Raw genomic sequence first — 23,472 nt, 5'->3', positions numbered from 1 at the left:
GACATATTTACCAAATGACATGTAGTAGGATGTTCACGTCAGCACAATTTGTAATAGGTCATCATTGGAAATGACTCAAATGTCCATCGACAATTTAATGACTAAGTAATTTGTGATATATTCATTCAATAGAATTCTATAACATTGAGAATAAATGAACTACACCTACATACCACTACATTGATGAAACTCACAAACACAGTGTTGCGTGAAAGAAACTAAATACAAAAGAATACATGCTATATGATTCCATTAAAGTTTGAAAAAGGTAACACTAATCTGTGATGTTTGAAGTCAGGATAGACATCAGCCCTGGCTGGATAGTGGTGCCAAGGAGGCATGACAGGCTTCACGTGAGCTAGTAATGCTATGTGTCTTGTTCTAGGATGTAACTGCAAGCAAGTGTGTGCTTACTTTATGAAAATTCCTTGAGTTGTCCACTTACGACTTGCCCATTTTTCTGTGTGTTACACCTTAATAAAAAGTTTACTTTAAAATGTTCCATATCTTTTTGAAATGATGGAGATTGTCACTAGGTTGTCCCCCAGTTGAAAGAAAAGTGTCCAAGACTGAAATCACCAAGACTGCTAACTGTTTATCTATAGGCTGCTGAGAAATTCAAGCCTAAAGAACCAAGTCACATGTTCCTCTATTTTTAATGGGGGGGCAGGGGGGCTGTGCCAATGGTGCAATAAAGTAAGTCATCAGAAATGGTGGCTTTCAAAATAGCAGCAAGATCTACAAATTTAGTAGGAATCTCCATTATGCAATGCTTTCTAGAAAGAACTGTAGCATAATCACACTTTTTTGTGTGTGTGTGTGAGGTGGAGTCTCACTCTGTCACCAGGCTGGAGTACAGTTGCGCGATCTTGGCTCACTGCAACCTCCAACTCCCTGGTTCAAGCTATTCTCCCACCTCAGCCTCCCGAGTAGCTGATTACAGGCACGCGCCACCACACCCAGCTAATTTTTGTATTTTTAGTAGAGACGGGGTTTCACCATGTTGGCCAGGATGGTCTTGATTTCCTGACCTCGTGATCTGCCCGCCTTGGCCTCCCAAAGTGTTGGGATTACAGGCGTGAGCCACTGTGCCCGGCCAATAATCACACATTATAGGCAAGCACATCTTCTCCAAATGTTTTCTTATTTCTTGCCATCCTCTACTTTGCACACATCTTGCTCTGTCATTATGTACCTTCTTTCAAGGGTTTAGTCAATAGATTTAAAAACACTCATTCTAAAACAACTTTCCATGAACCTTTTTCTACTCTGAGATTTTCCTTGCTCACCTCCAGTTTTCATTTCCTGTCTCTTGACCTGTTTTTGACTTATTACAAAGTTAATTTGAAATGTCTAACCTGTTTCAACATTCAGTTCATATCCGGGTAGTTTTAATCAAAAACATTTTGAAAATTTAATTAAATATGAGACTATGAGACAGTTTATCTCAGCCCACTATTGTAGTTCCAAAACAACTTTCCTTTTCAATAAAGATGAGGTCACAATGACTGAAGCAGATGTTAGACCCCTATGAACAATTCTCACAAATGAATCTGGTGCTTTATCTTCTGAAATCTGGCCAAGAAAACAGGCCAGAAGTTTTGCACTTAAGACCAATACAAACATAAAGGAAATCTAAAATTTGAAAATTAGAAAAAAAAGCTCTCTCGTGTTTAAATTATGAAAATTAAAAGGCCCATAGTATAAAAAATAACTTGAAAAATCAAATCCTACAGGATAAAGGGAATAAGGAACAAAAGGAAAATATTTCTCCCTCCTTCTTGTTCCATACTTAAATTATACAGCTATATGATCTGTTTTCTTTGTGTTTTGCTGCTGATAATTATATATAATAATTTTTTGGTCTTCTAGTAGTTACCTTTATTAGTGTATTATATGTTCAAACATCTGTTTCATGTGTTACTAATTTTAGACAGGGTCTATGAACAATCAACTCTAAGAGAAATCAATGCACATAGCTTCCTCTTAACTCCCCTTCCTGCTCCATTGTCAATTTCAATTTGCTATATTATGTTTTATGTTCCTCACTGGTTATCTTTGGGTTTTTCATCATTGCATTTATAATATAATTTAAGCCTCTATTGCTTCATATATTCATTTTAGGCAGTATCTTTTTACTCCTGACTATGAAATACGAGGAAATCCACATCCCTAAATGTCTCCCACATCCTCTCCTGCCATGAAATTTTGTTAATAATGTTATATAAATTATTGAATTATTAATGACCCATTAGGAAGACATACAATATTTGCATTCTCTTCTGTAATCCTACTTCACATGATTGGTTAGACCTTTGATTGAACCGGACATAATACTCATTTCAGTTTCTATATTAATTTCTTGTTGAAGAGATCTCACAATCAAGGTTTTTGTTTCAAGAGACGTCATAAATGTCATGTTCAGTTACATGCTCAGAAATGTCTCTTTTTTGCATTTCTACTGAATGGCAATTTGGCTGAGCATAAGAGCCTTGGCTTTCGCTGCTGTTTTCCCACAACATCATAGCTGTTAGGCTACTCAAGACTAGGCTTAGTATCCTATGGAGGACTCCAGAGGGCGCCTTACTAACCGACCCCCTCGCTCCCCAGGTGACTTGCTTTTGATCACATCGGGACTTACAGGATTCTTTATCCTCCTCACCATCTTCAGTGCAAATAGAAGGTCTGCATATGGTTTGTGGGGGAGATCTGTGCATGTTTGTGGAGATACCATGTTTTAAAAATTATTTCCTTTCGGCTGAGATAAACTTCTGCATAGCTGACTGCCACCCACTGCTCCCCTCCACACAGCCCCTCTACCAGCTGGCCTGGCCTGCTGCACACACTGCATGTCTGAGTGACTCCTCCTTCAACCTTACCTCACCATGGGTCTCTAGGGGGGACAGAGACACCCACACCCAAAGCCTACTCTTTCAGGCCCACTTGCTGGGCGTTTCCCATCTGCCTCCCCCATTTATGGAGCTCTCCCTTTTCTTCTAGTCCCCCTGTGTTTAGGCTAAATATCATTGTGACAATTCCATATCGAGGTTGGTAGCTTCGGATGTTAGTTTGGCAAACTTTTCTAGCTTGCTTCCTTGGTTTCATTAAACATGGAGTTTTTGCTTTGCATTTTTTTTGTTGTTGTTGCTGTTTCCCATTACTTTATGAGGGGAACATCATAACTCTGACATCTTTAAGCAAATTTCTCCATTATTCAATTTACAGAAGTTTTGGGTTCCATAAAGTAAGACCAGCCTTAGCCTACAGACAAATTAATTCTTTACTTTCATTTGGTTTCAATTAGTTTATGGTCAAAGCGTGTTTTTAAAATGCCTCTTTTTTTCCAGGTCTTCTGTACAGTGAAGGCTTAGTCAAGGTCCACCTTTTTTTTTTTTTTTCCTGGAAGCATTTCCTTCAGCATTTGCTTATTGGAAAGTGGGAGACCCAGGACAAGTGTCTTCAGTTCTTACTTCAGGTGATAAGAAATTACCTGGGTCCTCCTGTGTATTTTACCTTTGGGCACGGTTGGAATTCCCAGGGAGCCCCCATTTCTTCTCTCTCTTCTAGCATGAGAAATGAAATCACAAAGCAGCCTCATCCTCTGCTTCCCTCTCACTCATAGAAATATGACAGACAGTGAATGCTTCTCTGAGAGTTTCCTTTACTTATGGCCTAAGTAAGCTCAGAGGTTGACTTCAGTGGATGGAGAATGCTGAACATCTAAATAGGGTCATCAGCTGATTGCAACAAAAGCTTCATCAGTGTAAAATCTACAGTTTCATTTCCAACCTTGGTTTGTTGTTAAAATAAGTTGCTGACCGCTCAGTGTAAGGGTTTGTAACTGTTTGTAAGTGATGATATAGAAATAAGTTATGTTATCAGCCCTCATGAATTTAATCTAGTGAAATCTATCCTTAATACTTTGAGTGTTCCCACTAAACAACTGTTCATAAATTAGATTTCCTCAGCAGGAAAAAACAAGTCCAATATGTGGATATCAAATATATGTTTACATATGAAATACTGCTTCAAATGAAAATTGATGGTATTATTTTACATTACATCATTCTGCTTGGAAAAATTTGCAATAATAATGAAATATAAAATATCTGTATGTATATAATAATACAACACAACATTTAGAAAAACTGAAAATTAAAAAATAAAACTAAGCACACTTCACTGTAATATTTAAAAATAATGACTTCTACTGTGATGGACAATTTAAATAATAATTTAAATGAACTGATACTACCTTAGATGACAGACCAAAATTCAATATTGTGACACTTCTATGAAATAATTAGAATGAGTAAAAAGTTTACTTATTACTATTTACTATTTGTTAATATTTCTTCTCAAAAATTATCACCTATGTTTTCACATGTATAATTAAACTAATTCTGGGGTGAATTTTTATATCAATATTATAAGGTACTTTTAAAAATTCAAGGTCAGGCATTGTGGCTCACGCCTGTAATCCCAGACCTTTGGGGGGCCAAGGTGGGAAAAACATTTGAAGCCAGGAGTTCAATACCAGTCTGGGCAACAGAATGAGACCTTGTCACTACCAAAAAAAAAATTAGCCCAGCATGGTGGTGTGCACCTGTAGACCTAGCTACTTGAGAGGCTGAGGCAGAAGGATCACTCGAGCACAGGAGTTTAAGGCTGCAGTGAGCTATGGTCACACCACTGCACTCCAGCCTGGGTGACAGAGCAAGATCCTGTCTCAAAAAAATAAAAACACAAAAAATAAAAATTCTAGATATTATAAGATGATAAACAGTGTCAGAATTCTTAAAACAAATGGCCATGGAAAATATTAAATATATAAAATATTAAAGACATATTCTAGAAAGAATATGAAATTTATCTAGCCTGCATTCCTGTGCCCAATCTGAAGAAAGGAGCTTTTCTTCAATCAGATTATATAATTAAACACAACATTCCCAACCAGGATGAATCACTATATTATCACAACCTACCCCAATTAAGTGCACAAAAAGAGAATTATACAACCACTTTTGTGGCAATGAAAAATATTACTCATGTTAACTACTTGTCTCAGAAGAGTGGATAATAGATTCCACATAATTTCATATCCTATTTGTAAATGCCAATTCTACTGGTATGAATTAGTAAAAATGTCTTTCAAGATTTAAGATGACTTTTTTAAGAGAAGGGGATATTATTATCATATTATTTTGGGAAATAATGAAAGCATCCATTTGAATCACTAAAAATTGTAATTGGTACCCTCCCTCAACAAATAGAGGGGCAAATCAAGAAGGTGACTGAAGAATAAAAAAGTATGCTCCATTTTTGGCAAATCTAGGAGGCAGACTCCAAATTATTTGTAAGGGGTGCTAAAAGCAGTAGCGTATGTACAAAAGGTATGCTGGACAAAAAGGGAGGGAATATACTTACATCATTATTAATAATCTACGCAGCGGTTCTCTGGAGTAGGTATTATTTTGCCAGTTTTACATATATGGCAATGTAAGCAAAGAAATTATATAAGTTTGCCAAGGTTTCAGCAGGAATGACTGAGAAGGTTTGAACTTCAACCCAGGACTCTTTCTAAGCCCACTATGCTCAGAGCCTTGTCTATAATACATTCCCAATCCCCCAATATAACAATTTCAGATTGGACTCTGCCTTCCTCTCCTTTATTTACATAATCCCAATGCAACCTATTTTTTTTTCCTGCAAAACACTATCATCCCAAGAAACCTTTCCACTTATTCCCTGGTGAATCATAATGCTATTTCATTCATGATAATTTCCTATTAACCATCAGCTTGCCATCCCAACAACATACCATATCTTTGCTTACTAGTTTGTTTTTTTCTACAACTGGCTTCAAACTTTTGGGTAGTTTAAGACAATTACATTAACCTTTATTTAGTATTTACCCTTCCAATATACTTAAAAAAAAAACTAGAGATTTTAAAATTCTCATACAAAAGGTATTTCAAAGGCAAAATTACATCCGAAATCTTAAGAGTTTTTCTCTTAAGCTTTACTGTTTGTAAAGAAGATTTCTTTTCTTTTTCATGATAGATTTCTTGTTCATAAAGTAGCTTAACCAATGCTTTTCATGAATTCCGAGAAAAAGTTATTCTTGGGCTCTTTGTCAAATTCCTAAGCCTTAAGCACACCATATATTGTTGTATTTTAAAGAGCTAGAGAGATTAATCATGTTTTATGAGATGTGAATAGATTTAGAGTTCAATAAAGTACAGAATTAACAGGACTGAACTACATTGGCTCAATTAGTGACAAATTAGATTTGCTACCATCCCTCCCAGTCTCCCAGTATCCACAAATCATGTGTTCATATCACAAAATATAGACTGATCCATTGGGGAATTGGCAATGGGTAATAACAATCAGCAACATGAGGAATTGCAAAGGTTCCCCAATTCTCCAAGCGCTCACCATCATTAGCCCTGGTTGACAGTTCTATCCATGTTTCTCTGGGTAGAAGCAAAGTACCACCTGGGCTATTGGGAAAGCTACTCAGCCTTTCTGAATTTGCTAGAAAAAGGGTTAGAGGTGCAATTGCTAGAAGAAAAGGAAGTGTCTTCTTAAACTGATGCTAAAATAGATCTGAAAGGCAAGGTCACACACATCCATAACCAGGCTGTGAGCACTCACCCATCTCTCTCACCATCACACATTACAGGAGGAAGGGGACTGCCTCCTTTTACACAGTCTACGCACCCACCCATCCATCCACTCAGCCATCTATCCATCCATCCATCCACCCACCCACCCATCTACTCATTCATCCGTCTATCCAACCATCCATCCATCCATCCATCCATCCATCCATCCATCCATCCATTCATCCATTCATCCATCCATCCATCCATCCCTCCATCCATCCATCCATCCATCCATCCTTTCATTTGTCTGTCTGTTCATCCATCCATCCATTCATTCATTCATCCATCAATCTATCCATCATTCCATCCATTATCCATCTACCCACTGAATGCCTGATTGGGATGAGGCCTGGAATTTCTTGTACTCATTTTTTACCAGGTTTAACTTTTATCTTTGAACAAACAAACAAAAAGCTTGAAGGAGTTTGATTACGATTTTTTTCCTGCTTTGTGTGTGCTTAGATGGGGGTGCAAGGATGGGTAAAGGAGAATTTCAGAGTTAGATTTATCCCCCCTCCCCACTATGGTGGACCACGGGAGATCTCCATACACTTGGAATTCAGCACTTGCCATCTACTGAAGGCTGCAAAAACAACAACGAAAAGCCAGGAACAGACTCCAAAGAAAGTCAACACAACTCGTCTGCAAAGGTCAATGAAATCTCACTAAAGTACAAAAAGATAAATGCTCTTTGGTTAGGAATCTGCTGTATATGATTTATTGAATGGGGCTCAGTACTATTTTAATAATTAGTATTATAAAATCAACATTTTCCTGACAGGGTCAAAGCATTAAAATTCATCCTCTCTGACTTCCTAATGATGGTGAATGATAAAGAAAACGGGTTGGTTTTGACAAGGACTGCAAATGGGGATGCGAGTGGGGAGACAGATAAGAGGTCTAATTTAATATCAAAAGATTTTAAAAAGTGGAGGAGGGTCTGGTGGCTGAGAGAAAGAAGAGGAGAGAAGAAATGGAATTTGAGCAGTACTGGAGGGAGTAGGATTTGGAAAACAGAGAAAGTTGAATGATAATTAGGGGAAAGTTTTGCGGTGAGATGTGATGACCCCCATATCTCACACACATACATTCACACCGAAGACCTCAAGACCTTCAACGAAGACCTACATTGATTTTGCAAGGCTTCCTGGTGTTGTGTTTGTGTGCTTTGCTTTTATTTTTTGAATGGTGCAGCCTGCTGAGGTGAGCCTTAGGCAAAAGCAGGTAGTCTAGATAGACACCAGTGATGTGTACTAAGGGACTTGAGAGTGAAAAACAAAACAGGCACTAACAGAAGCCAATTCAAAGCCCATTTGGGGCAACTGCTCTTCCAAACAACTTTAGTCACACAGTACCTTTTCCAATTCCAAATTAAATTAAGGGAATGCATACATTAATAAAACAACAAATAACAGCTTCATAATTTCTCTGGCAACATATGATGCTGCTTAGAAAAGAAAATGATGACTTCGGGACATAAATACGGAAGGGAAAACCTACTTTCAGGTTTTGTTCATGAACTTAGTAATATGAGGCTGCTGTTGGGGTCATGCTGCTGTAGTGATTTTCTCCAAAGCAACGGCAAATGTGGAGACCAATAAATAAGTGTCATCAGTGCTCACAACCTCAAGCTCATGATAAATCGTGTGCAGGTAAAAAATGCTGATATGAGAAAAGAGGTCAGCGACAGTTTCACATATTAAAAAAATACATTAACTATCAACTAGTGAATATAGACAAATGGAATATGCTCCTAGTAATCTCCTGATCAATCCTGACCTGTTCTCAGGAAGAGGGGTGAGTGGTTTTTCATCAGCTCTCTTCTCTTCATTTCTCTTCCCCTCTAGACATCCCTCTTAGCAATTTCAACTCTTACATCCCTAGAGGTGACTCCTAAGTACATTTATAGGTCTGACCTCTTTCTTGAGCTCCAGACCCAGATTTCTAACTGACCTGCTGGGCCCAGCCAGATGGATGGCCTGCTGACGCCTCCCAATCAGCAGGGCCAAAATAGAATTCATTCACCCGGGCTCTGCTGCATTTCCCCTCTTTGTGAATTAGAAAATCAAAGCACAGAGGCTAATCCACCAGTCCAAGGTCACTCAGTAACCAGTAATGGACAGGGTCAGAATTTGAACTCTGAGCTCCTACTTCCAAATCCCATCCCTACCTCATTCATCTTTCTCCTTTTCACTGCTACCATCCTGGTGTCAATTGACTGTCTCTCCAGTGGAGTGCCACAGTGACCTCAGCTGGTCTCTTCTCCCCAAGTCACTTGTCTTTCTTTTCCTTCCTTTCCCGTTTATGGGTCCTCACTCATGGGTTTTGAACTCTGATCACATCATTCCACTTCTAAGTAGTAAGGCATCATCACAGTTATACTTATGGCCTCGGAAACCAGGCTTCCTCATTTGAATCCCAGCTCTACCTCTTACTGGCTATGTGATGTTGGGCAAGTTAATCTCTTTGTATACTTGGTTTCCCAATCTGTGAAATGGGAATGGTTATATGACACATCACCTCATCATGAGGAATAAATGAATTGATATGTATAAAATGGACACATGGCTAGTGAGACATCAAGATCCGCTAAATGAATTATGAATTAATTTTCTCAGTTTGGTCTTTACAGCCCTCTATAAAGTGACCCTTAACTCCTTTAACCACATTATGTCATACACATGGCATTCCTACCAGGTTGATCTGACACTGCTCCACAAACATTTGCTTTCTACTCTCCTGCCTCTGTTATTTTTCCAAATATTTCCTTAGCTTGGGATGGCCTTCCCAGTGTGAGCTTGTCATTCATAACCAAGCTCCAATGTCCTCTTCTCAGCTAGAATAGACCACACCCACCCGTGACCCCATCAAGGGCACCGGTTCCAGGTCATGCTCTCTGTATTTGAATTTCCTGCTCTTTCACTGATAGTTGTTACCCTGGGAAAGTCACTTAACCTCTTCATGCCTCAATTTCTTAAGGAGGATTAAAACAGCACCTTTTTTTATAGGGTCTTGATTGCCAAACTATGTACACTATGTGTACAGAGCTTTGAACATCACCTGGCTCAGAGAAATATTCAATAAGTACTAGCAATTGCTTATAGAAATATACCTATTTGCTTTCAGATATGCCTTCCTCTTTTAGATTATGGAACCCTAGAGACAACTGTTATTTTATTCCTTTTACAGTGTCTTGTATTGTAGCTAGCTCCAAGTAAGCATCACCAAAAACTAAATGTTTGTTGAACGAATAAACATCAGTCAACCCATCTGCTTTAGTAGTTAGAGCATAGCAAATATATGGCTCAGGTTCACAAATCTGATCTCTTCTACTGAATATCAATTCTAAAAGATATAGGAGATTTGCCAAAATTCAGAGGCAGAAATCAGTATTTTGGCAATAAATTACTTTCTTTCCATTTAGCCTTTTTCCCCTACAGAATTAAGCAGAAAGCAATTCTATAAGAGCTTCTAGTTCTGATTAACTATGGTGATCCAGAGCTTTTTGAATTTTAATTTCAAGAGCCATTAAAATATCTGAAAAGGGACTTTTTTTTAAAGTTCCTTGAATCACAGGTTGTTCATACATTTTGTTGGGAGACATAAAATAATATAGAAATTTGTGGAAGAGTCATAACAATAGTCAACCAGCAAAAATCAAATGTAATAGAATATTAAGAGCTCAAGGTTTAGAGTCAGAGTTCAAATCTTGGATCTGTCACTTACCAGCTGTGTGACCTCATGCCACTGAACTGCTCTGTGCCTCAGTTTCCTTAACTGTAAGTGGGGACACTAATGCCTGTCTCATAAAACAGCAGAGTGCCTGAAAAATAACAAACACTCAGTAAATGGTGTATGTTAATAACAATAACAACGGCAACAATAACAATAGTTTGGGAAAACAAATTTCATCTTTCCTTTAGTGTCAGTAATCAAGATGCAAAAGTGCCCATGAATTAGAAAGCAATCACAATTTGAGTTCTAATAGAATCAGTAACTTACCCATGAAGAAAAAAAAAATGGTTCAAGATAGGACAATATTTCATTAAGCTGTCTTCCTATGCATCATTGCTTTCTGATTAATTTTTTTTGATATATTTCCTAAAATGACACTATTCTGAAATATTATTGCATGCCTTAAAGGTAAAGGGGAATGCTTTGGGAGAAAAGTTTTTATGAAGAATGGTCCTAGCTCCAGAATTAAAGGCTAAAATAACTTGAAACATCATGGCCTCAAACTCAGTCATTTTAGAGATTTAAAAACTGACTTGAAAACAAAAAGAAAACAAAAACTCACTAAACTAAACTAAGCTGAGAACTGGAGGCCTGAAGTTTATAAATAAAGTGAAGTTTGTAATTTTCCTGAAATTTAGAGTGAGTCAAGTAAAGAGACTCCCAGTCCTCACTCCAGGATGCTATCAGTAGAACGTGCTGAATAGTTCAACTGACATGACTGGGATGCCATTTACCTTGAGTGCAGTCAAGGGGAGGCAAAGAACTGAAAAGTCACGTCATTGAAACAGATCATTTAGGTAGACCATTAGTTGCACAGATGAACATTTGTAAAACGTAGAGCAACTAACAAAGGTAAGGAAAGTTTGGAGCGCATTGAAAATCAATGTTGATGTCAAAATCAAAACCCTAACAAATAAAATAACCTAAAATGAAGGTCCACAGACTACATAAAAATAAATTTTTTTATCTTTAAAATGTGAGCATTCTGAAGAGAGAAATTGTGCAGACCTTGCCTTACTAAGGTAGGGGACAGTGGCTGACCTCACAAAGAGACAACTTGTTACATGTACTTCTCAGCTAAGATCTCAAGGTTTTCAGAGATCCTTCAGAACTGTGATGGTTCTCTTTGATAACCCTAGTTGGCCTACTAAAGGACAAATTGCCTACTTTGACCTCTTTCCCAACTAACTAATCAGTTTCCCCCAAAATAGGAACCAACATTCACTCTTCCTAGGCTGGTTTTTCTCTCTCTCTTCTCTCATATAAAGCCAGTTTTTCTCTTCTTTATTCTTTGACAATACTCCATAGACCATTTTACACATAACTAAATGTGCATGCAAATGATTAAACATGTCTGAAAAATGCTGAGTATTGAAATGTTGTTTTCACTTCCACTGGAAAAACTGACATTTATGCAGTGGTTATTAACTTTTATGATACCATCAACACTGTATTGGTGTAACATGGTTGTAATGAGCCTAAGGAATACTTGGCAATCTGAGAACCCAGTCCTTGAGTGCCACTAATGGGAAGCCTGTTGCAGATAGCACAGAAGTACTGTGAAACTGCAGTCTATCAGGAAAAACAATTCTCAGGAGAGGTTCGAATCAACTCTTAGAATGAGTAGAGGGAAAATCCCATTTACCATTGAGTGGCTTGATTGCTACCCAAATTTGTTTATTAAGAAATACCATTGGCCAGGTGCAGTGGCTTACGCCTGTAATCCCAGCCCTTTGGGAGGCCGAGGTGGGCGGATCATGAGGTCAGGAGATCGAGACCAGCCTGGCCAATATGGTGAAACCCTGTCTCTACTAAAAATGTAAAAATTAGCCAGGCATGGTGGCATGTGCCTGTAGTCCCAGCTACTTGGGAGACTGAGGCAGGAGAATCTCTTGAACTCAGGAGGCGGAGGTTGCAGTGAGCCGCAATTGCACCACTGCACTACAGCCTGGGCAATAGAGGAAGATTCCATCTCAAAAAAAAAAAAAAAAAAAAAATTCACTAAACTTTTTCCAATGATGCTGTGGTATATAAGCAAGAATTTGGTCAGACTATGCCTGATCTCTTACTTCATACTTTCCCAGGAATGCTGAAAGAATGAAATATGCCTGAAATTAATGAACTGGCAAATTGTGTACCTGAACATGGACAGTGGTTTGACATAGGTTAGCCAGGACTAATGAGAGTGTAATCAGTGCGGTTAAAGATGTAAAAAGCAAAGAATACACAATGATGTAAAACATCAAGGCATAAAGGCAAGAACAAAGAAACAAACAAAAACAAATTTCATGTATTCAAACTATGGTTCATACACAGAAGCCTGGTATCTATAAATGATCATATGCATCCTGTCCTGATATGAGAAAAATGCCTTGGAACATTCAAAAAACATGATTTGGGGTTCAATAAATTAAATTTGTCTACATTTTAACCATGTTGAATTAAAAAAATCCTTAGAAGTGAGCCTCTCTAAAATAAGACTAAACTAAAATGTTCTGCTCCCAGATGGATGTTCGGCCTGGATTGTAGCCCTTAATTGTTTACTGACAATCTCCCCACCCTCAAGCTCCTTCCCTCCTGCTGTCCTTCTCTTAAAATGCTTTAACCCAAACTCAAAAACTTTTTGACATTTTAGGACCTTTCTACATGATCTGTTCTCAGGCCAAAATTTCCTTTCCTCTACGCACTAACTGGTGAATTCCCACTTACCCTTCAAAATCCAACATGGAACACAGGCAAGGTGGGCTCTGGAGTGAAGTGGACTGAGATAGAAATCCTGGCTCTACCCATGTGGACATTTGCCCTGGTGCAAGTTGCTTCACCTCTGGAAACCTCTGTTTCCTTATTTATAAAAAGGCAATAATGATGCTACTTGATGGTTGTTGTAAAACTTAAATACTGCACCAACTGTTTGGCCAAAGCTCCTCCAGGTAGTACGTATTTGACCGCTGTGTCTTCCCTTCTAATGGCTTAACTTGGGCAACATTAGGCAACGATCCCTAAATTTCTAAAATATTTTATATCCACTTAAGTACCTATCAATTTGTACTTTTTAAATCATGTCTGTATCTGTATCCCCAAATAGTGTGTAAATTCTTTCAGACAAGAGACTGTTTCATCCATATTTGTATTTGCATTACACCGAACACACTGATTGACACATAGGTGCTCAATCAATGCCTATAATGGCTGCTCCATCAGTGTTTACTGAATAATGGATGGTTGAATGATGATTTTCAGTTTATAAATCATAGTGGGGAAATGCAGATGATGTTATAAGTCTCCTTTCAAGCTGCTTTCATCTGCCTTTTCCACAGGGCTATATACTGTCTAGGACACAGATCTACATGTAGGCACACTTCTGCACATGGGCACTGCTGTGGCCTGAGTGTGTCCCTCCAAAACTCCTATTGAAACCTAATCCCCCTTGTGTGATATTAAGATGTGGGGCCTTTGGAAAGTGATTAAGTCATGAGGGTCCACCCTCATAAATGGGATTAGCACCCTAATAAAAGAGGTTGAAGGAAGCTCCCCTTCATACTCCACCATGTGAAGACACAGTGTTCCCCCCATTCCACCATGTGAGAGTGCAATAGGAAGGCACTATCTTTGAAGCAGAGGGACCCCTCACCAGACACCCAGTCTGTTGGCACTTTAATCTTGGATTTCCCAGTCTTCAGAACTGTAAGCAATACATTTCTATTGTTTATAAGTTAAGGTAATTTGTTATAGCAGCTTAAATGGACTGAGACAAGTATACATGCCCCTTTTTCTTTGTTACTAAGTCAAATCAAACTAAATGCCGAATGAAATAATATTATTTTATGCAGCTAGAACGTAACATCAAAAACTAACAGTAAAACAATCTAACCATATAAAAAACTATTTTCACCAACTGCCTTTTTTTGAATGGTCAATCTTCCTCAAGGTTCATTCTGCAAAGCCACAGTTGACCTCACAACCCATCCTAAGTGGAGAGTATAAATCACTGTCGCAAAGCACCTCTGCAGTCATTAAGCTCAAAGGCATATTTGGTTATTAGAACACCTAATAAGGAAAATAACAGCCCCTGACCATTTCCTTATCTTACTTGATCTAGATAGTTCATAAAAGTATACTTCATTACCTCAATCCTATATTCCAAATAACTTTCATAAACCAGACACTTAAAATATTACACAGTATAGTCCTGGAATATGTGTGCATTCTTTATAAATCCTAATCATAGTTTTCCTAATCAGGTACATATGATTTCTCTCTGGATCCTCAATTAACGTTCTATATAGCCCAATATTCCTGAACAATGACAGTAATGATATTTTTTTACTTAATTTTTGCAATTAAAAAATATTGAGCTAATGAATAAACAGAAAAGTCTCTTAATGAACACTTGCCTACGAAAAGATCATCTTTAATTTTGGCATTAATCATGAGGCCAGGAGTGTATACTGCATGGATTTAATGATAATTTGGGGTTGTGTTTGAATTGCTATAATTGCTTCCTTGTTGGTCAAAGTGTCTACAGATTTTCATTCCTTTATTCTATACATCCTGACCTCTCAAAACTCAACTTTTTCTACATTGCCCACTTACTTCCTCCTAACACACACAGAAGTACACCATTTTGCAGTGTTCAGTCCCACTCAAGCCCTGCCAGCATACTCCCCTAATATTATCATATTCAAACCTGCTACTCTGCCAGATCACTTTTCTTGGTTCACTCCATTGCTCTTCTTCATCAAAAGCTTTGAGCCGCCACACACACTGCTTGCCTTTTCAAATCCCCTTTTCCTATCCTTGCAGCTAAACAGAAAAGCTTTGCTTTGAAGTTGGACGTTTTTCCTGAACCAGCGGTGTGACCTTTCAGGCTCAGCATGGGATTAGTTTGTTTGGCTACATCAAAAACATAGATAGTTTTTAAAAGTCCATAATAGATGTTATGGAGAAAGGTCCGTTGGCCTTTCTCCCAAGATAAGCCTGCCAGTGTGAGATGTTATGGTTCCCTGTACAGTGTCTGTGAGCTTAATGATGTGGCTCCATACATGAATCGGCAGTGTACCAGGTACTACTCTAGGCCTCTATTTAAGAAAAGATGTGTCTCTCCCACTCTACTCAGAAAATGCATCTTTTTCTTGGAAGGGGTTGTCTAGGACAGTTAAGGCAACATTCAGCTCTCTGAATCCCATACATCATTATAACTTGAGGAGTGACCCAAAGAGAAATAAGCCTTCCAGCCCAGGGCTACCAAGATGAGGTTTGGCAAGGCCATTGCTAATGCTGACACTTAGGTCTCCACAAGTAGCTATGCCAACTGCCAGATACAAAGAACTTACAGAGCTCCAACAATTGTCCAGTTGAAATTGGACAGAGATGCATATTCTGCATCTTACTGGCTACCTCAGAGGGAGCTAAAGCAAGATCTAAAGAAAGCAAGTCCTTATGGCATCTCTTTGAACTTAGAGAAAACCACTTCAAATGGCCCTCATTTGGTCTCTGCCATGTTTTCTGCCTTTTGACCAAAAAAAATCTTGGAAATTAGAAAAGTTATTTTCTAAAAGTGAATCACACACAGGGAAATAAAAGTTTTGCATTTAGAACTTCAACCAGGCAAAGACTCAGTCACCAAGAATGGGCATTAAAGCAACTCCATTGATTCCTTTGAAAAGGTGCAGTCAATGCTTCTGTGCAAATTAGAGTCATAAGTAAGGTGATTGAGGTGAAATAAATGATATTGTCAAAGCTGGCTGCAAAGGAAGCTAATTACTCTAAGCGGATAGCAGTTCCTCCTTGCAAGAGGACCATACCTTTGCTTGGGGAAAGGCATAAATGAAATTTGTGATTATGCAAAACCAGGCTTCAGGGCTAATGCAATAGAGAGGCTGAGAGAAAGAGAAGACAAAATGTGCCCTGCAGGAGCAGGTAACTAGTATACTCAGTCTCCTGGTGGAAACAGAGGTTTAAGTGCCCTGGAATTTGTAAAAGAGAGTAGATAGTGAAAGCATCTCAGTGGGGAGAGAAATGGCCCTGGAAAATGGGAGTAGGCTAGACGCAGAGTCCAAGGGGAAGGAGGCTTATAATACATTCCTTGTGTTGGGTAGGAGGCAATGTGTTATTTTCAAAGAAACGATTATATAAAACTAAGAAAGCTTTTTTAAAATGTCAAGTTAAGAAGGATGTGCATCTTAGGCCAGGCACAGTGGCTCACGCCTGTAATCCCAGCACTGTGGGAGGCTGAGACAGGAGGATGGCTTGAGTACAGGAGTTCGAGACCAGTCTGGGCAACATAGCGAGATCTCGTCTCAACAAAAAAGTTTAAAAATTAGCTGGGTATGGTGGTGCATGCCTGTAGTCCCAGCTAATCCGGTGGCTGAGGTGCAAGGATCACTTGAGCCTGGGCGGTCGAGGCTGCTGTGATTGCACCACTGCACTCTAGCCTAGGTGACAAAGTGAGACCTTGCTTTAAAAAAAAAAAAGAAAGAAAGAAAGAAAAAAAGAAGGATGCATATCCTAATACAGAGCTCTGAATGAAATGCAGTGCTTTCCCCAGGAAAATGTGAAACCAACAACTCCTTGAGTTAGGTACCAATGAAGTAGGCATGGAACCCTGACTTTCAAAAAGTTAGTTAACTTCAATTGTATCTCTGTACAATAGGATAATAATCCGCATAGTGTTATTGAGAGGATGCAACGAGATAACGTATATCAAGAGCTCAGAACAATACCTGGCATTTATTAAAAGATGCATTTTCACAGGAAAGTAATAGTAATTGTCTGAGATGTACTAGAGCTGTCTTTATGGCTTTTTCTCCTTGCAGCCTGTGAGCTCCTTGGGGCAGGTCCTATGTCTCATCCATTCTCACAGTACAGTGGGCACATAACAGGTGCACAATAAAGATTTGTCAAATTTAACGGAAAGAATTAGAACTCAAAGTTAATAACTACAAGGGCCAAAACACCTCTTCTAGCTACCTGCCTATACATAAGTTGGCTTTTTTTTTTTTTTTTCACCAATGAAGAGGGTTCTGCAAATACCACACCTATTTATGCAGAGGAACAGAGAGAGGCTTAGTAACTTAGAAGATGCAGAAACTTGCCTTATCTCCCAAGAATGTGCACCTTTACATAAAGTATACACTTAGAATAAGTTTGCATAACGTAAGTTTTGTCATTGCACTTGACTTGGCAGTGCCCATATTAGGGAACACTGCACCACCATTGAGGCAGGTTATTGAGGTAGAGATGATTTCCAGCACCAGATAGATGGCCTGGCCCTGACACGAATCCGAGAAAGAAAGAAAAGGAAGGCTGGGGGCAATTCCATTTGCATGCAAATTAAATAACTAGGTTGACTCTCATTACCTCATACATTTAAACAATTTTAATGCAAAACTGGTTCCTTCCCTGAAAGAAGAAAATATGACCAAAAGTGAGGATAAAGCTTACTGTCAAACTTACTTTCCACTGTAAGGCAGATAGTGATACTACAGTAATACTTTGTGTTTTACAGGGTACAAGAGGTGAAGGCCCTTTCCATAATCTCCCAATAAAAGTATATGACTGCACAGTACAGAAAAAGGATCTTTTAATGGGAAAGGATAATGCAGAACCACAGATTTTCATTGCACCTTACACACATCAGAAAAGCCTGTTATCTAAAGACCTAGGGAAACCTGTTTCTAATCTCTACAAGGTGCACCTATATTCTTGAAAGTGGACATTAGTATAGTCTCCTGGCAAAAATTAAAACAATTTGGAGATAGCCACCAAACAAAAAGCTACATACCTGAATATGTTTCTTCCAGCCAGGAGCGTGTATGCTTTTTATATAAATTATGTGAATGTCAGAAAGATTCCCCAATCATAATGTAATTTCACCTCTAAACAAACTGGTTGGTTGGCTTGTTAAACAATAGCAAGGGAAGATCATGATTCTAATCTTTTGTCAAAAAACTTATGTTTACAAGTTTTTTCTGCTCCATGTCATAGACCACACAGAGTCATAAAAGGTAAACTCAAATTTTGCAGAAATTATAAAGTAAAATTTTCCCCATTTGTAGCTCAGATTTTAATTTTCAGAACCTGAGTTGTATCCTCTGAAACATTTCTTTTCCTGGCTAACTTTAAGGAATGAAGATTCATTTTGTCAGCATCCTTATGTCTAAAGCTACCTTTTCTGAGGATCATAATTTCTGCTTCATGAACTTAGGCCAATATCAGTTGCCTTTCATCTTGGCCATACCTCTAGTAACTGAGTTCAAAAAATAAATATGCCCAAGTGACTGCCTTCTTAAAAAAAAAACATTTTAAATGCAAAAATCCTCAATGTGGCTTAAGTAATGAATCATATAGGCTTGCAAAATTTCAAGCACATAATTGCCTGTCCATAATAAATTTTGAAAATTAGCCCATTTCTAGAGTTTGTGCATATGGCCTATAAAATGTGTCACTTATTCTATGATTCATAGACTTTATTCCAATTTTAAAGCAAACAGATGTTTATCTTTAAATGAGGTAGATAATATAATGCTTTAAAAACTTTTGGTATATTTATTATGGTTAAAAATGGCAAACATCTGTAGTTAGGAAAAATATACCATAGTGCCTTAGTACGATGGGAAACCACAAATTAGGAGTTGACAAGTTGCAGGTATTTAAAACGTCTGGCTCTACTGCCATTCCATATAAAACAGGGAGCTTAATCGGGATTATATTTACTGTGTCCATATGTTGCTTTCAGACTACAAGGGCACCTTGCTTAATGATGCAGTATTTTAAGAGTGAAGTCTTTAAGAAGAAAGAATAAACAATATAGAGGGGTTATTAGTGGCTTTTATTTTTACTTTATAAATGTTAAATTACGTTGCTAAGTGATTTAAAAATTCTATTTTTTAAAATTGCCAGAAAAAACTCCTTTCAGGATTCTCAATTAACCCATGAACCAAAGATCATAAGTTTTAATACTAGCTCCAATTCAAGTTTGGGTGAAAAGCAGTAAATTACAATTTATCTACCTGATTCCTAAAATAAAATTAATTTGGACATAAACATTAAAACGACTTGGAAAACACCATGCATTTAATCATATTTTCCAGTAAGTATTTGCATTTCATCTATCTATTATGTACCCAATGAGCACACTTGATCAACTCGCTTATTTCTTTAGATTTAATGAGGCTACAGTTTCTGTATTTTGACTGCTTTGCAAACCAGGAAAATCAAATTGCAGCATGAAGCATTAAACTTTTCCCCAATAAAAGTTTTAAATATCAAAATGTCAACTATTCCAGGTTTTTTCAGGCCTTTTCTTCATTTTCAATGTTGAAACATTACATTTGTTAAATGGTATTTATTACCTTCAGTCCATGGCCAAATTCTCTCTCTCTCTCTCTCTCTCTATATATATATATATATATATAAAATATAAATTATATATGTAAAATATAAATTATATATAAAATATAAATTATATATAATATATAAAATATAAATTATATATAATATAAATTATATATTACATATAATTTATATATATTATATAAATACATAACATATATAATTTACATATATTATATAAATATGTAACATATATAATTTACATATATTATATAAATATGTAACATATATAATTTACATATGTTATATAAATATGTAACATATATAATTTACATATGTTATATAAATATGTAACATATATAATTTATATATGTTATATAAATATGTAACATATAATTTATATATGTTATATAAATATGTAACATATATAATTTATATATGTTATATAAATATGTAACATATATAATTTATATATGTTATATAAATATGTAACATATATAATTTATATATGTTATCTAAATATGTAACATATATAATTTATATATGTTATCTAAATATGTAACATATATAATTTATATATGTTATCTAAATATGTAACATATATAATTTATATATGTTATCTAAATATGTAACATATATAATTTATATATGTTATCTAAATATGTAACATATATAATTTATATATGTTATATAAATATGTAACATATATAATTTATATATGTTATATAAATATGTAACATATATAATTTATATATGTTATATAAATATAACATATATAATTTATATATTATATAAATATATTATATATAATTTATATATTATATAAATATATAATTTATATAATTTATATGTAATATAATATATATATTATATTTTATATATATATGATTCTTTTCATATAACTAAGTGAGATGAGTTTCATTGTTGCTTCTAACTCAAGTAGCCTTGCACTTCACGGGGCTTCTATAGGTATTCAAGTTTCAAAATGCCTTTTGTTCTCTGTGTCAGAGATCTAATTCAGATGTGAACTTTTATTTGTTACCAACATTCTCATTTTGAGAGGCTTACCAGCTTTCCACCTAGAACAAATATAACCTTCAGTACCTGGAGGAGTTATTTGCTGGACTACTATTGTTATTTTCTGAAATATGTCTACATGATACCACTCTGAGGATTAACCTTAATGTCTTTATAATGTTATATCACTTTCAAAATGGACAAGATTTTCCTTCCATGTTAAAAAAAAAAAAAAAAAAAAAACGAAATCCCGAAAACACTCTGTTGCACAGCCCTTAACAATATATGTATTTTATTTCTGCCAAACCAGGAGTCAGGAAACTGTAGCTTGAGGGCCAAAACCAGCTGCCCCCACTTTCTAAATAAAAATTCTACTGGAATGCAGACATGCCCATTAATTGACATGTGGTCTGTGGCTGCTGTGGTGCTATAACCAATGGCAGAGTTGAGTAGTTGTGACAGAAACTGTATGGCTTGTAAAGTCTAAAATAGTTACTATCTGGCCCTTTACAAAAAATATTTGCTAATCCCTGCTGTAAATCATTAGTTCTGCTCCTAGCCATGAGCTCCTTCTGCAGGGAATTGCTACACTTTCACTCAGTGTCTAGCCCTAGCGAGTGTGGATGCACAGAGAGTGAATACAGGTAGCAAGAGGGTATACCTTGGGCAGAATGAGGGGGATTAAGGCATCAGGGAGCATCGCGAGGGTGTCAACATTGTTTCAGAGGTGAAACCAAGCATCAGTTAAGAAGGGCACTGTGGCAAACAAAGTTTCCCACTCACTTCTTCCTTGGGTGTCTAGCAAGTAACATCCCAGCCTAAGGTCTCTAGCAGTCCACCGACCACTACGGAAAACTCCATGGCTACCAATGGTTCATGAATCCAGTGCGTCCCCACCACCAAAGTGGTCCTAAAAGAATTATTCTCTGATGCCCAGACCTTCAATGCCAAAGTTTCTCAAACCTCTTCTTGATGGCTTTTTCTAAACCTAGAGCCTTCAGGCAACCTACTTTGGAAAATTGCTTACTAGATTGTCCACAGAATTTATGCACTACCCTCTTGGAATTAGGAATAAAGAAAAGTAATTTTTTCTAGCATTTTCGCCTACTAGATGCTAACTTGCATGAACTAACTATAAAAGGGTGCTCTTACTTGGCTTTGGGGGCATTAAAGATGATCATGACATTATCACGGGATATGGTAACCTAATCATTACTTCCCTAATTTAATATAAGAAAACTGAGGCCCAGATAGCTGAAGTGCTGTGTCCAAAGTCACATGGTTCAAATCTGGCTGCTGACTCCTTGTTGAGTACTCTTTATGTAATTAGTAACAGAAGATTTTTTGAATATTTACTAAGTTCCAGGTACTTGTGGTAAGTATTCTGCATGAATCACCTCATATAAACCCCACAGAATCCTGTAAAAAGGTGTATAATTATCCTCATTTTACAAATAAGGAAAATAAGGCTGTGTAGATAGAACTGATTCACAGCTGGGGTGGAAAAAGCTTTCTTTATCTCTGAAAGTGCCGGAGGTCTGCTTTTTGACTGTTGGCCAAGATAGGGGCAGTGAGATTTAAGTTGTTGTTGTTTTTTTTTTTTTTTTTTGGTTAGAAACTGTCCTGGCAACCCACCTAATAAGTTACTTTACTGCAGGTTTGCACTGCCTTAACTGGTTTGCCTAGCTTGATTATAACAAAAGAGATTCAGGAGCACCCTTGCATTGAAAGCTTCTCTGAACTCTCCCCAAGCCAAGATTGGGCACACAGATCCTGATGTTCAAGCCAATGACTCAGCCTGGCCCTATGTGCTGAAACGAAGAAAGGGCTCTGGGTTGTTGGAAAGTCTCTCTGACTCCTGATGTTGCCCACATTTACTTTCTCTTACTGCACCATATCCTTTTTCTCTTTAAACAAAAGCTTCACATGCGTATTGTTGGGGGCTCAGAAAGCAATACCCCAAACTGAGGGCCTCAGAAGAAAAGGTTTTTCTCTGACCTGCTGCTGCTCTCTTGTCTCTCAGTCCCATTTTCCCCTGAGGCTAGTCATACAAACTAGCATCCCTCTTCCCCAAGGCATGCCATACAAACCAGAGCCCCTTTGCCACAGAGCCAGCCATAAGACCTGAAAATACTATTATAACTTTTCCTCTGCTTTTTTGTGTGGAAACTGGCCATAAAGAAATTCTCTGACCTACCTTGTTTGGCTGCAGGTCCTAAGAACCCCCATTCCAGAGAGGGTTCTGCCCCACACCCAGAAGGAAGGAAGGCTGCTTAGAGATGCCAAGAAGAATCTAGACAGAAAGGCCTTCCTGGTTTTCCCCACTCAGTCCATTAGCACTAGATCATACTCTATTTGTCCAACCATGTTTCTATATTCCTGTCCATCCTTTGTTGAATCTAAGCATAAAAATGGACAATTTCCTCAGTATCTCTGGGTCTTTGTTCTGAAGGCTTCCATGTGTACACATTAAGTAAATTAGTATGCCTTTTCTCCAATTAATCTGCCTTTTGCAAGTTGATTTTTCAGCAAACCTTCAGAGGGCCAAATGGAAAGCTCTCCCTTGGCACCTACAGTACACTCTGTGGTATCTAGTGAGTCCTTTCTAATACCTGAACTGTATAAGCCCTATACTGGCTTTCAGGGATGAGGTTCCCTCCTGAAGATCACACAGCTTCTAAGTGGCTGTGCCTAGGGTGGAGGGCAGCAACCTGAC

General features: G+C 37.3%; 1 protein-coding gene across 6 annotated transcripts in view; it reads right to left on the bottom strand.

The window, feature by feature from the left end:
• The window catches only part of FRMPD4 (FERM and PDZ domain containing 4), a 582,613-nt gene that overhangs the window by 370,229 nt on the left and 188,912 nt on the right, over positions 1-23,472 (bottom strand). For 2 of the 6 annotated variants that reach the window (XM_057301098.2, XM_034950552.4), the window contains exon 2: positions 10,398-10,494. The exons of the other annotated variants lie outside the window; for them this stretch is intronic. In XM_057301098.2, coding sequence (XP_057157081.1) covers positions 10,398-10,414 — 17 coding nt within the window. In that variant the 5' untranslated portion in view covers positions 10,415-10,494. The remainder of the gene's footprint in view (positions 1-10,397; positions 10,495-23,472) is intronic. 6 annotated transcript variants of the gene reach the window in all.

This window comes from Pan paniscus, chromosome X (genome assembly GCF_029289425.2).
Source record: "Pan paniscus chromosome X, NHGRI_mPanPan1-v2.0_pri, whole genome shotgun sequence".
NCBI lineage: Eukaryota > Metazoa > Chordata > Mammalia > Primates > Hominidae > Pan > Pan paniscus.
The sequence above is the reverse complement of the archived record's forward strand: the minus strand, read 5'-3'. Positions and strand labels throughout refer to the sequence as shown.